Source organism: Octopus sinensis, linkage group LG13 (genome assembly GCF_006345805.1).
Source record: "Octopus sinensis linkage group LG13, ASM634580v1, whole genome shotgun sequence".
Lineage (NCBI taxonomy): Eukaryota > Metazoa > Mollusca > Cephalopoda > Octopoda > Octopodidae > Octopus > Octopus sinensis.
The window spans coordinates 55,956,156-55,972,107 of NC_043009.1; the positions used below are offsets into that span (position 1 = coordinate 55,956,156).

The window sequence follows — 15,952 nt, forward strand, 5'->3', positions numbered from 1 at the left end:
AACTATTTTTATTGAAGTTGTTTTATGATAGCTCCATTCTTCCACTACAGCTTTAAGTTAATCGTTTTTGAAATTTGAATAAAATTTACCTCTTTTTCAGACGTGTAATGATGGAGTGCCAATTAAAAACCTAAGTTTCAAACCTACCAAAATCGTTCGAGACATCTGTGCTGTGTATCGAGAACGTACTATTACTGAGAGAATTGCACAGAAATCGTTTATACGCATCATGGAAGAGGAATTCGATCTCAATCTTTCCCTGTTGTGGCCAAATTTTCAGTTCAAGAAACATCAATTGAACGAACTCATCCACGAGGACCCACGCCAGTCTGCTAGGAAATTGGCCAAACAGACGGATGTACTCATTACATTCATTCGATGAGTAAAGTCCAAAACTCGATGCATGTGTGCCACTTGCTCTAAACGAAAGAGAAACACCTGCGTGGACACAAACACTTGTGTAAGTGTGCCTCGCATCATCTCCAGGGATAAAAATATTACGTCAATATGAACTATAAGAAAGAATAGTTGAGTCCCAAAAAGCGAGCAACACCTTAAGCCAAGCCAGAGCAACATCCACAAAGACAATGATTTACTTTTGGTGGGATTAGGAAGGGCAAATCCACTATGAAATGCTTGAAAACAATCACACGGTCAGTGCAGTGTTTTACGTTCTACAAATGTACCAGTTCAACAAAATAGTCCAGCTGAAACGACCAGACCAGTGATACGGCTGTGCTTCTTTAACACAAATCACACCCCCACCCATGCCGCTCATATGGTCAGAAATGTTATTCAAGAGTTCGGTTGGGAAGTTCTACCGTGCCCACTATATTCTCTTGATACAGCGCCTTATTACTTCTGTTCGGTCACTCTCCAACAGATTGCGAGGCGCTTCCTTCAACAAGAACTTGAAGCTGAAAAGGTTGCTCGATAAATTCTTAAACTGAAGACCTGGTGTTTCCTGACGTCAAGGCATTCGTCAGTTAGTAGAACGTTGGTAAGAAGTCGACAACGATGAAGGGGAATATATTCTTGATCGAGGTGTTAAACTTGAAGATGAATTGCAAGAAATAAAATTAAAAGACGAACGAATTTATCTGACAACTCTATAAGAGAGAGAGAGGGAGAGAGAGAGAGAGAGAGAGAGACAGAGAGAGAGAATGGTAAAAACATCGCCAGGAAGAGTGTCAAAAAAAAATCCCATGATTCCTTTGCGCGTACAAAACAATTATAAGGAAGCAAAATCCCTGGCGCAAATGTATTGGATTTCAAATTACAACTGTTCATGAAATTTAATTTTTCTTTGTGAATTGCTTTTTAAAAATGTACCCCTATGAAAAAGGTTTAGCTATTATTTCATAAAGTATGTTTTAAGCACAAGACGTCTTTCTCTCTGAATACCCATGTTATTAAAATCCTTGGGTTGGCAACTAAGTTCCCGCCGTTTTTTAAATTTTAAATTTTTTAAAAGGTTTAATAAAAAATAACAACTAATCAATCAATAATGTATTCACCCTTATTGTTTACAACTTCTTCCCAACGTTCAACAAGATTTTCAATAGGGGAGACCGGGGTTAGTTGACTACATTTTTTACATTTTCACTGACAGAGCAATACTGTTTAACGTATTCTACTGCATCTTGTATTACACGCATATATCAACCATAGCAGAATACTTACAAAGCTAGAGATCTCATCTGGTTATTGTCTGGATTTATATTTTATGCATTTTCTAAGACCACTTAAATGTGTCAACTTGCCCTGATACCGGGGCAAGTTGACACATATAATGCGGTATGTTGACACATGAATGCATTTTCTTGGAACATACATGTTAGTGGACAGAATCACATGAAATAAGCTTGTTGGTTTGATCAATGGCTTTTATTACTGTTTCATTACATATCCTTATCAGAGTCACAATTTGAGCATGTGAATATTGTCATACCTGGTGTGCATGCCTCGTGAGCTCAACCTTTACAATCAGAGCATTGAAGCCACGCTTCCCTTCCTTTGCTGTCGGAAAAAGGCTCGCAGCACACTAAGCAATAGCACTCTTCCTCATCAGAGGTATCACTTTCTTGAATTTGAACTTTTTTCTTAACAGTTGGACCTTTTCCCTTCATTGACCTGCCCTTACTGAGTCCCTTTCCTATCGTTCCTTTATCAATGTTTGTCTTCTTTTTACTTTTACTATGATTGCTCTTTTAACCGGCGAGTCAGTGAGGATTTCAGAACATCGTTTCTTTCTTCCTCTGGTTGATTCTTTCTTAGGGCCTGCTCTGGGTAGTGGACGGGTTTGAAATGGTGAAAGAAAAGACCAGGCACATATGTTGCTTGAAGGCTCAGGTGCTGAAAGTGCAGGATCCGGTCGGTCAGTGACATAGATTGGTGCAAAGTTGCTGTCTGTGAAAATGTTGCGATTAACAGGGCATATTCCTGTAGAAGAAAAGCCACTAAGAATGTTCGTCGAAGTTGCAGTCAATGGCCATGCAGTTTTGACAATACACGGAATGTCATAAATGGTCATAGTCTGGCCAGGATGGTTGATATGCCAGTCATCAATGGCAGTGTTTGTGTACTTCTTCAGTGGTCTATAGACCGCTTTGTCCAATGGCTGTAACCTGTGTGTGCAGTGATGGGAAAGAAAGCATGGTGGTGCCATTGTCTGAAGCATAAGTCAGCCCCTCGATACTAAGGTGGGAATCGTGATTGTCCAGCAAGAGAAGGCACGGTGACTGCTTTGAACATTTCACATTCCTCACAAAGTGTTGAAGGAATTTCACAAACTGCTCCTCACACATCCAACCAGATGGATTAGCACCTCCATCGCTGCCTGATGGTCCATTGTTCAGGGAATGTGGCCTAAAGTTCTTCCGGGGAAAAACAAAATGCAGTGGTATGCTGTTTCCAGCGGAATTTACACAGCTTTCCAATGTGACCAGAGGTCCCCTTTCCACACTTATCATTTTCCCCACTTGCTTTGTTCCTTTTCTGGCAATAATTCTATCGGGGCGCTGCACAGTTGTTATGTCAGTTTCATCCATGTTGTAGATATTGAATGGATCAAACTTATACCGAAGAATCACCTCAGCAAGTTGGTTGAAAAACATAGCAACATTTGTCTTGTTGAAACTTGTTTCCCGTGCCAAGCTTGTTGCCTGTGGACTTCTTATAAATAAATTCTTGTGTCGTTGAAGATATCCAGAGAACCAGTCTTCACCTGCCATTTCTGTCTCATGCCAGGTTGGAGGGATATCACATCCATGTGCCTTTGACAACTGAAAAGTCAATTTCCGCACATCCTTTGGAGCAAGCCTATAGTAAATTTCTGTGGCAGCCAAAACATAAGCCTCTGACTGATTCTCGAACTCGTCGGTGAGAACTTGCCGTGGCTTTTTGTATCCACTAAGACTGTGATCGTTGTTGTTTGCTTCAGCGGCCTTGGTGCAGTAGCGAGACAGAGGTTTTAAAGGGATGCCAAATGTCCTCGAAGCTTCCCGCAAGGAGATGACACGAGCTCGGACCTGTTGAATAGCCTGTTGGATTACATCCTGTGGAAGGGTTGCCCTCTCGCTTTTGCGTTTGTAGTGTCGCACCATGACAATTGTAGATCTAGGTCTGTAAAGAGAGAGAGAGAGAGAGAGAGGGAGAAAAAAAAAGGCATTTTAGCTCATTGCATAATCCAACAGTGAAAGCAAAACGAAGCTCTGAGTGTTTACCTACTTTTTAGTTTCAAGCATGCCTGGTCACGGCATAATTTCATGCTTATATATCAGTGGTACAGGTTACAAAGCTGACGCAGTATACAAGCTGTTGGCGACTGTAGGTAGCGGTATGAAGATAGAATAGGTTGGTATAGATAAAGATAGCTGATCTAAAACTATAGTAAGCAATACATAAATTACTCAATGAATTGATCCAATGTACCAGACATGAATCAAATTGTTCTTAATCTCCATATCTTAAAGTATGTAATTCTTAAAAAAAAATCGAAAGACCTTAAAAACGAAAGACAAAAATTGCGAACTTAAAAGTTTGCTAAACATGTTATCTCTCTTATACAAAGTTTCGCGGGCGTCGTGTCTCGGTAACTGTCGACACTTTATTAGTGTATTTCAAAGGCGAAACAACGCGCTGGGGACTATGTTCGGCAAGTTTAATTGCAAACGATTTCTGCAATGCTTTGCACTGTTTAAAACCTTCAGAACATGAAATAAATAATGACTTTTTTCCTTTCATATTTACCTATCAATTTTTAATTTTATTAAGTGACGCAGTGACATTTTTAATTTCATTTCTTCTGTATTTGCAATTAAGAGCTTCAACCGCTCTTCTTAGATGTGGATCAGCTCAGACTGCTGATGAAAGCCATTCCATAGGGAGCATTAAACTGTAACTACGGCAGAAAAAAAAGATGGAATGGTCACAACTGGAAAGCTTCTAAAAACACGGATATTTAGGGGGAAAAAAAGACAACATATCATTTTAGTGTAAAACATTCAGCGGATCTTTTCCTTTTGAACAGCACATGTCAACACAATTTCTAGTTAACTAAACATTTTTAAACTTCGTATACTGGTAGGATGTGTTTATAAAACATCATTTTTTCTTGGCTTTATTGAAAAAATTCTATAGTTTGTAAGATATTTCGTCTGGAATTTCGAGCATTTCGGCAATTTTAACCAATAGCTGACCTCCATTTGGGGTGAAAACATTCCGTACTGTATGAATGTGTCCCTCGTTTAAGAAACAGATTGGGTTTATTTACATTTGCGAAGAAAAAAAGATACCCTTCCCCCACACCTAACCCTAACCCTACCCTTAACCCTAACCATAACCATAACCATAACTCTAACTCTAACCCTAAAATAGATTGAAATGCAATAGATCGATACTAGGGTTATAATTATGGGTGAAAATTTCATAAGACACTGCTACGGAAAATGGGATTTTTTTCTAGCGGCGTCAAATACCCGGAGATTGCCGGAGATAGGCGGAATAGAGTGAGATAGGCGGAGATATAGTGAGATAGGCGGAGATAGGCGGAGACAGAAAGAGATAGGCGGAGTTTATTGGAGATTGCTCCAGTTTGCCGGATTTTGCCGTAGATTGCCGGAGATTACCGGAGATTGCCGGAGTTTGCCGGAGATTGCCGGAGATTGCCGGAGATTACGAGAGATTGCCGGACATTGCCGGAGATAACCGAAGATTGCCAGAGATTGCCGGGAAAAACTTTTCAAAAATTTTCGTAAAAATTTTCAAAAAACTTTCCAAATATTTTGATAAAAATTTTCAAAAAACTTTTAAAATTTTGATAAAAATTTTCAAAAAGTTTTGAAAAATTTTGATGAAAATTGTGTGTGTGTGTGCTTGTGCGTCTGTTTATCCCCTCCCCCACATAGCTTGACAACCGATGCTGGTATATTTACGTCCCCGTAACTTAGCGGTTCGGCAAAAATTACCGATAGTATAAGTACTAGGCTTACAAAGAATAAGTCTTGGGGTCGATTTGCTCGACTAAAGGCGGTGCTCCAGCATGGCCACAGTCAAATGACTGAAACAAGTAAAAGAGTAAAAGAGTAAAAGAGTTAAATATTCGTTTACTTCTTGATTATCTTCCTTATGTTAAATATCCTAAGAGTAAAATGAACACAAAGAAGTATCATTAATGTGCTAATATATCACCCAATTCTTCTCCGTATATAAAAAAAATAATAGAGAAAATGTTAAAGTTGCAGTAGAGTTGGGTTGGATCTTCATTGTTTGCTGGGGTGTACCTTCTTACAACGGTTTCGATTCATAAATACAAACGAGAAATGAATACTAGAAAATTGTGTTAAGGGAAGCTACTCTTATAAATATGAATAGAGACAATTAGAGTAGCTTCCCTTGAATAGCTATTACGCGCATTATTTTTTTTCCTTTTTTTTTTTGTCAAGGTTGAAAGAGTTTCTCATGGTCCTACAATATTCAAATAGCATTGAATAATGTAATACCAACAGTAAATTCGAAATGGAATGTTATTTTCGAGCAGTTCATTATGTTTTACTACTTTAAGCACGTTTTTTATTCGATTCTCTATTCAAACGTATTTTCTCCAGCGAAGAGTTGGAGGAAACGCTTATTCATAAGTAGTTATCTATATTTTTTTTCTTTTCTTCCTTTATTTGTTTCAGTCATTTGACTGTGGCCATGCTGGAGCACCGCCTTTAGTCGACTATTTGTTTCAGTCATTTGACTGTGGCCATGCTGGAGCACCGCCTTTAGTCGACCAAATCGACCCCAGGACGTATTCTTTGTAAGCCTAGTACTTATTCTATCGGTCTCTTTTGGCGGACCGCTAAGTAACGGGGACGTAAACACACCAGCATCGGTTGTCAATCGATGTTGGGGGGGACAAACACAGATACACAAACATACAGACACACACACACACACACACAAACACATGCGCGCGCGCGCGCACACACACACACACACATACATACATACATACATACATACATACATACATACATACATACATACATACATACATACATACATACAGGCATATATACACAGTGTTTTCAAACAGAAAAATATCTACAATGAAAATTACGTTCATTTCATGAAGTTACTGTACATTGTTAATATTTCGTGTGGCTTCCCTTAGCTTGAATAATTGCTTCAATGGACTTAAAAAGAGACATGTACAAATCCTTCACCATTTTCACAAATATGGGATGACATTCTCTTTGGTTGAATTCCCACAACTCTTTAAGACTGCGTGGATTCTTCTGACGAACCTTTCTCTTTAGTTCTGTCCACATTTGCTCGATGATAGTTAAGTCAGGGCTCTCAGCTGGCCAATATTTCAATGCAATAACGCCTTCATCAGCCAGACTCTGTTGTGTTGCATGCAATCTGTGGCATGAGGCTCCGTCATGTTGAAAAATCTCACCTTCATCCAAGTCTGGTATCAAATTGTCCTTCAGCAGCTGGATGTACTTGGCACTATTCAAGTTACCGTCAACTTTCTTGAACCATCACTTTTTATGTATCCCCAAAACATCAGACTCTTACTTCTGTTTGTGTCGTGTACCGTCGGTCGTTTCGCTTTCCTGGAGGCCTTCTGACAAATTCTCGCTTATTACTGTACATGAAGTTCTTGGGTTTAAGGGTGTCGTGAAAGGCCTGGTTGGAAGACCAACCTTCTGAGTTCCTTTACAGGATTTAGAAAAAACTGAAGAACAGCTACAATAAGCATGTTAATCTGAGACGGAAATATGTTGAATAAAATTATAATTTAATGACCCTCTTGTATTTTTTTTTGTTTTTTTTACTCAGAGCCAGGAACTTCTTTTCGGCATCCTCTTGTATATGTGAATGACTTAATGTTGGTTTGCACTTATTATGTATCCACGTATGTGTGTATGAAAGTATATTTTTTTATGTATGTATGTATGTATGTATGTATGTATGTATGTATAAAATCGGTCTTGTTATTTTTGTTTTGTACTTTTAGACGCTATAACTTAGCGTTTCAACAATTAAAGATCGATGAAATTAGCACCAGGTTGGAATTCACTAAACTCTTGAAAGCGGTGCCACAGTATGGCCGTAATCCTGTGACTAAAACCAATAAATGAATACAAGAATAAAGACACACTTATAATAAGATTCGCGAATATGCATTCAAGTGTGTTCATGTAAAGAGGAACAAACAAAGCATCGCTGGACTCGCTATCGTTGTCTTTTTCTTTGCAAACATCCATCTCACTTCAATAGTTTATCTATGAACAGTTTCATCATTTGGATTCACGAAATATTATGAGTGATTAATAATTTTATATGTATAAGTTCTATCATCAAATCCGGCATATGAAGCCCAACCAGCGATCATACGTTACCATCTTCGACAGGCTGCATCGAACTGCAAACCATGGGATTCTATTTTGAAAAGATGTACTTCAGCTTCTATACTAGCTTAATACATCACTTCTTTAGGTCTTCGCTCCTTTTGGGGCCCAAACCATCGACGACTTTTCTTCCACAGTTATCGACACTGAGCTGTCTTTTCTACTCTCTCCTGTTGAATTTCTGCTCTCTCTTCTAACATTAATTCTGATTTTGCTGCACCGTGTCATACGTTTCCCAAAGGGGGAGGTTTTCTCTCCCATGTTGTGTTGGTTTTGAATTGTCATCAATTGCTTCTTCCTTTTTTTTTCTTCCTAAATAGGTGTTGTTGGCCCTACGCAAACTCATTTTTACCTCTGGGAAGCAGTGATGTATATCAGTCTGGCATTTGTATTTTGACTTGTTCAGCATGGTAAGTCGTACAAGAGTTTGGCTTCTCTGGCATAGCTGCCAGGGTCATTGAGGCGCACAAGCCTTCACACCGCAACAAGAACAAGATCATGTGTTGGTAACACATCACTTGCATTTACAATAAATATATATATACAAGTGGACGCAGCATCATTCACACTGGATTAATTTTACTATCGTGGTCCTTTCGCTTTCATTTCTTTCGCGCTTTACTTTCACCTTTTGTTTCTTCATCCTTAAATAAGATTTAACCGATTATCCAGCATACCCTTCCTTTCTTTGAATTGGAAGGATGTGATGTGAAGAACATCTGACTGTTATTTCATAGCATAGAAGCTCCCGCATTTGGTTGTTAGTAAACAATGTGTATGGTAACCATAGACTTCCAATTCATAAACATGTCAATCGTTAAAGAAGCCTGTTTTAAAGGTAAATATTATTATCATTAGATACTGTGACTATCATGTTCGGTGTAAACAAACATCAATGATTAACTTAAACATCATCTTCATGATAAACATAGACACTATGTTAATAGTGTGAAATCGACAGAATCATTAGAGCAGCAGGCTAAGTGCCCAGTGTTATTTAACAAAGGACCTTTGTTTTGAGTTTAAATAGTCAAGTGCGCCTTTCATCTTTCAGGACTTGATAAAATACCATTCAAATATTGAAATCCATTTAACTGATTGGCCCTTCCCCACATATTTCTGCTCTTTAAATTGGAAGGATGTGATGTGAAGGACATCTGACTGTTACTTCATAGCAAAGAAGCTCCCACATTTGGTTGTTAGTAAACAATGTGCATGGTAACCATAGACTTCCAGTTCATAAATATGTCAATGATTAAACAAGCTTGTTTTAATGGTAAATATTATTGTCATTAGATACTGTGACAGTTATTAGATACTGAGAGAAATAGACGATGCGTTAGCGGTTTATCGCCAGAATCGTTAGAGCGGTGAGTAAATTAACGGGCGTTTTTTTAGTTAACCCTTCACACTTTGAGTTCAAATTTCACTGAAGTCGACAAACGCTTTTTTTCTTTTTTCGGGTCGATTAAATGATATCAATATATTCTTCAATCACCGCCTGAGGGGAAACCTTGCCGAGATTCGATCCACTAAACTTTCGATTCACTTATAATGGATTTTATCTAGTTTTCCCCCTTTCTTATTGCTATCAGTTTTGTTATTAATTCCTCATTACATCAACTCTCGGGCCAGGTTTTCTGACCCCGGTGCAAAAGGTTGTTAGACTTTTCCGACTTCTGTCTCATTAAATCGTCTACTTAACACTTCAACATAAGCAGAGACAGAAAGTTCATTCCAACAGTTCGTGTCCCATTCCAACCAACTTACACAAGAAAGAAGATTTTTTTAGCCCTGGGTCGAATTAGCCTGGTTTAAGAAAACCACTTTCAAGACAAGGCTATACTTCATAACAGTCACCGCTTCCAAGCTTTCTCCACTGCTATCAACATGACAATAAAACAACTACAATAACCTACAGGGATTGTTTTAGAAATGAAAGAAATCTCGAACGTAGGAGGGTAGCAGTGAAAACTGCCTAGAGGACCGTGTAAAATAGCCGCTACAGAGAAGCGAACCCTGGATTTCCTATAGCGGCTTGTTGGTCACTTTCTTCTGTATACAAGGCAATTTTATCCGATTTCTTAAACTGTTTTCACAGCTAGTCTCCTGAGTGTGAGATTTCCATCATTTCTAAAATATCAACTCACTCGGCACTTCAATGATCGTTTAAAAAAATACGCCTAAACTGACTACTTGGTATGTCCAGTTAATCAGCCAGTCATAAACATATCACGCACGCATTCGACCGAATACTAATAGAAGTTTTCACGGCCATGCATTAGCGCATGTATTACTAATTTATATACATAAATACATACATACATACATACATACATACATACATACATACATACATACATATATATATATATATATATATATATATATATATATATATATATAAGTAATTAAGGGTTTAGCAACGATTTGCCTCACCACACACCGAGTTTAGAAATAGCAGTCAAAGAGTTATGGTTATTCCTTCTACTTAAAAGGGAGATCTCAGTAAAACCACAGTACTTAAAAGGCAAACGCAGGCAAAAGAGAAAGAAATGACGACAATCATTCTATATTAAGTCACCTACGGACGTACGTTTCGAAATTAAGTCTTAGGAAAGCATAAAAATTAGATAATTATGTCTTACCCAACTATTTTTCTCTTCAGCGTAGGACTCTACAAATATGAATAATTTTTATGTTTTCCTAAGAATATAAATAATTTTTATGCTTTCCTAAGACTTAATTTCGAAACATACGTCCGTAGGTGACTTAATATAGAATGATTGTCGTCATTTCTTTCTCTTTTGCCTGCGTTTGCCTTTTAAGTGCTGTGGTTTTACTGAGATCTCCCTTTTAAGTAGAAGGAATAGCCATAACTCTTTGACTGCTATTTCTAAACTCGGTGTGTGGTGAGGCAAATCGTTGCTAAACCCTTAATTACTTAGTATTACTTAAACCTTCCTCGAATGGGGCTTTTACATGCCGAAATCTACTTGGTGAAATTAATGATTATTCCAAATTAATTAGTTTCACCCTATATTATTACTTATATATATATATATATATATATATATATATATATATATATATATATATATATATATATATATATCTGTAAATGTAATATGTGATAATTATTCGGTAGCCATGATAAAACTCCGAGTTTCGGATGCCGAGGTCGAAATCTACGCCGCCATCTCTGCAGTTAAGTTATCCGCCCATAAGAAAACCGCTATGGAAAATGACCGTTATACAAAGGGAAATTGCTGTGTGATTGGCCATTATTAAGACAAAAGAGCTATTCGAATGACCGCTAAGTAAGGTGAGGGGGTAAAAAGTTCATAGTATTCGCGTAAGCGCGCCTGTTCATAGCTACATATGTTCGCCCGCACATCCACGTGCGTGCGCATACATTCATCCACCCTCACTTGAAAACGTACACATCCTCACTCGCATCCTTCGCCAAATGTATATGCATATACATACAAACCCACCCACACACACGCGCACCGTAAAGGTTCATATACACGTATACATACGCACAGGGGCACTGAGGACAGTGCAGAGAATTCAGAAAGGGTTGGATGAGTCTAATGGGGATTATGAAGGTACGGCAACCCGGAAAACTCATTCTGATCGGTTTGATAAGAAAATAATCCCTGAATTTGTTGGTGAGATCCAGGCTATGATTGACAAGTCAGCCAGGTCCATCGTCAGAGACATGGGAGTGTCTGAGTTTCTTATCGGGCAGGTAGTGCATGAAGACATTCGGTATTCCTCGTACAAGATGTGAAAGGGCCAATTTTTATCCCAAGCCACCAAGGACAAGAGGAAAGACCGCGCTACGAAACTTTAGAACAAACTCAAGCATCCCCTCCAACCGTACATGCTTTCTTTTTTTTTCAGACGTGAAAAATTTCTGCCAGAATGAGATGCTGGATACACAGAACAACCGTTGGTTTGCTGTGTCCCTAAAACATGTACCAAGAGTGATAAAAATCAAACATCCGGTCAACATCATGGTGTGTTTGGAGTGATCACTAGTGATGGCGACGTTATGCCTCCATTCATCTACCCACACAGCCTCAGACTCAACACAGAGGCCTACATCAAGTACCTGGAGGAGGTAGTGCTATCCTGGGTCAAGAGTGTGGGTGCTGAAAGACCCTGTGTCTGGCAACAGGACTTTGCACCATGCCCCATAAGCTGGAGAACCCAATCATGGCTGTCAGACAACTTCTGCCACCACATCACCTCTAACATCTGGCCACCTAACTCCCCAGACTAGAACCCCCTTTATTATTATGTGTGGGGTGCCGTTGAGCGATGGACCAACAAAACTCCTTGTAACACCGAAGATGAACTGAAGGCAAAGATTATGGCAGCATTCACCTACTTAAACAAGGAGACCGTCCAGAAGAGCTGCAAGCGATTCTAAAGTCGTCTGGAGGCCGTAGTTGAAGCCAATAGCGATTTTATTGCAAAGATTTACTCTTCAGTATTTCAAGATATTTTTATGTAATTTAGGTAAAAATATCTGTCAAAATGAGATGTTAGTGTTAGTTTCATTTTTGCGTAGTTTAGACGTGTATGAGTATGCGTGCATTTGTATGAATAAGTATGTGTATGCATATGTGTATATATGTATGTAAGTATGTATGTATTGTATGCATGCATTTGTATGTATGCTTGTATACACACACACACATATATATATGCAGCAGTGCCCGTGTTATAAGAAGCTTGATTCCCAACCACATAGTTCTGGGTTCAGTCCCACTGCGTGACACCCTCAACTATAGCCTCGGGCCGACCAAAGGCTTGTGAATGGATTTCAGTCAAGTGACTGAAATAAATAAAAGATATATATATATATATATATATATATATATTCTTTTATTCTTACTTAACGCTCCATTGTATTCTTTACGTGAAACCGATTGGTAAGAACAGCCGCGATGGATATTTAATAAAGTACTTTTCGGATAATGTGTATGTGTATATATATATATATATATATATATATATATATATATATATATATATATATTGTATCGTCTGTATAAACATAAATCCGAAAAAAAGAAGCCCACTCTAAGTTATAGAGCAGTATATTTTAAAGTTAGATAAGGCCAGTTTATGGGATTACTTAGGTTTCACGTCCATAATGAACTTAGCTTTATGGTGTATCATCAGATCGCAAAACCCGTTGGTTTAAGGCCTCTCTAGCGAGTGGCCTGTCTAGAATATTCTAGAGAATACGCTAGAATATGCTAGAATATTCTAGAGAGGCCACTCACTAGCGGCGGATCTGGTACACCATAAAGCTAAGCCCTTTATGAACGTGAAACTTAATGTAATTCCACAAATCGGCCTTATCTAACTTTAATTGGCGAATGTGTGGGTGAGCATGTGTGTGTTTCAAGTGAGGGTGGATAAGTATATATATATATATATATATATATATATATATATATATATATATATATATATATATATAGGCGGATGTACTGAGTGTGCGGGCGCACATGTGTATGTATGGACATGCGCGCTCACGCGATGACTATGACCTTTATTACTCCCTCCCCTTACTTAGCGGTCATTCTAATAGCTCTTTTGTCTTAATAACGGTCAATCACACAGTAATTTCCATTCGTTTTAACGGTCATTTTCATAGCATTTTTTTCGATGGTCCGATAACGGAAGAGATGCCGGCGTGGGTTTCCGCCCCGACATCCGAAACTTGGAGTTTTATCATGGTTACCGAATAACTGTCACACACACACACACACACACACACACACATATATATACATATATAAGATAGAAGGAGAAATAGCACTGCAGTAAATCAGTAAATCTAAAACATTTTTATGAAGGAATTTGATAAAAATTATTTTAAAAATTATATAAAGAAAATATTACCGGTTTCGATAATAAATCCCATTTTATCAAATATCAGTTAAAATATATTTTAAAAAATTGAAGTAAAAACAGTTTATCATCTGTCTGGCGAGAGTGGTGGTCAAAAACATGTCTGGTGATTCTTCGTTGAAGTCTTCTTTGAATGTAGTTTGGTAGAGAGTTCAAAGTGTTAGAGAATAAGAGAGGGGGTGTAGTTGTGTCGTGTCTAAAAGAAATCTTCGTGGGTTCCTGCCAAAGGAGTGGCTTAAAAGCATTAATTGAATGGGTTTTATGTTCACCTCTGTGTGTTTGTGTGTGTGTGTGTGTGTGTTTGTATGTATTGTGTTGAATGTCCTTTCAATATGTTTCAATCTTTTTTCTTATATATATACATGCCTGCACATACACACAAACACACACGCAAACATACACACATACACAAAAAAGAAAACATCGCACAAACACACAAATATATACTCGCACACATACATACAACTGGTGACCAGACACATACACACAGGTGGAGACACACAAAAGAATACATCTAACCCAAAGGAAAATGCTAATTCTTTCTTCAAAAAGACATTCATCACAACACACACACCCATCAACACCCAGCTGGTCACATTCCAAACATTGAAAGGACATTCAGCACAATACACACACACACACACAGGTGGACATAAAACCCATTCGATAAATGGTTTTTAGCCACTTCCTTCGCAAGACCCCACAAATATAACTTTTAGACAATAGACAACTAGACCACCTCTCTTACCCTCTAACATTTTGAACTCTATACCAAACTATATTTAAAGAAGACTTCGACGAAAAATCCCCACACATGTTTTTGTCCCCCACCGACAAGAAATAAACTGTTTTTACTTCAAATTTTAATAAAATTTTACTGATATTTGATAAGATGAGTTAAATCGGTAATATTTTCTTTACATAATTTTTTAAATCATGTTTATCAAATTCCTTCTTAAATTGAAATGTCTTAGATTTACTTCTGTGCTATTTCCACCTCCATCTTTTATATATAAAAATTTGATTTGTATAGATCTCTAATCTTTTTTAAGCTATCCATATATGTATATATATATATATATATATATATATATATATATATATATATATATATATATATATATATATGAGAAAAAATAAGTTCAAAAAGAACAATTCAAACTATTTGAAGGATCCAAAAAGAGAGAAAAAATAATTTCCAGTAAAAAATTGATCATAAATATTTGTATTGTCTTTTGATACGTGCGTGTGTATTGAATTCAATTTTGTATTAAATTCAATTTTGATTTTAACATATTTTCTCCATTTTCATACATGTTTATACCTATAATAAAGTTTTAAAATTATATATATATATCTTTATACCTATAACGAATTTTAAAAATTATATATATATATATATACATGCATGCATACATACATATATATATATCCATATCGATATATATGTGCATATTCATATTATATTCATGTATAAATATAATCATATATATAGACATATATGTACACATACAAATATACATACATGCATACATACATACATACATACATACATACATACATACATACATACATACATACATATATACATACATACATACATACATACATACATATATACATACATACGTATAAGATATGTACGTACGTACATATCTTATTTACCAATCCTCCAACATGTTCACATTTATTGTATTTCTATTTGTATCCTCTCACTTATAGTCAAGTACTGTATCCTATTACCAAAATGTGTGGTCTTGTGCTTATGTAAAGAAATCAATATTAAACAATATTGTTGAGGTGAACAACATTATTATTATTATTATTATTATTATTATTATTATTATTAGAGTAAACAAAATACTTGAAGCAACCAGAGACGTTTAGTTCAAGGAACGGATGTGGAGGCGTCTGCGCCGTAATAGAAGTCACTTAGAGACATGGCTTAATAATTCAACAACGCATAAGCATACATTCATATATGCACATGTAAATGACACACACGCACGCACACACATATCTATATATATACGTATGTATGTGTGTATATACATATATATATATGTACGTGTATATATATATATAAACAGGTACACACACAAACATAG

The 15,952-nt window shown here is 37.0% G+C and overlaps 1 protein-coding gene across 1 annotated transcript; it reads right to left on the minus strand.

Moving 5' to 3' along the window:
• Positions 1-2,597: 2,597 nt before the first annotated feature.
• LOC115218308 lies at positions 2,598-3,816 on the minus strand. Its single transcript, XM_029788059.2, has 2 exons — positions 3,730-3,816; positions 2,598-3,624 (listed from the first exon to the last, which is right to left on the minus strand). Exons 1-2 carry the CDS (start codon positions 3,744-3,746, stop codon positions 2,598-2,600), a joined length of 1,044 nt encoding a protein of 347 aa, XP_029643919.2. The 5' UTR covers positions 3,747-3,816.
• Positions 3,817-15,952: the final 12,136 nt, after the last annotated feature.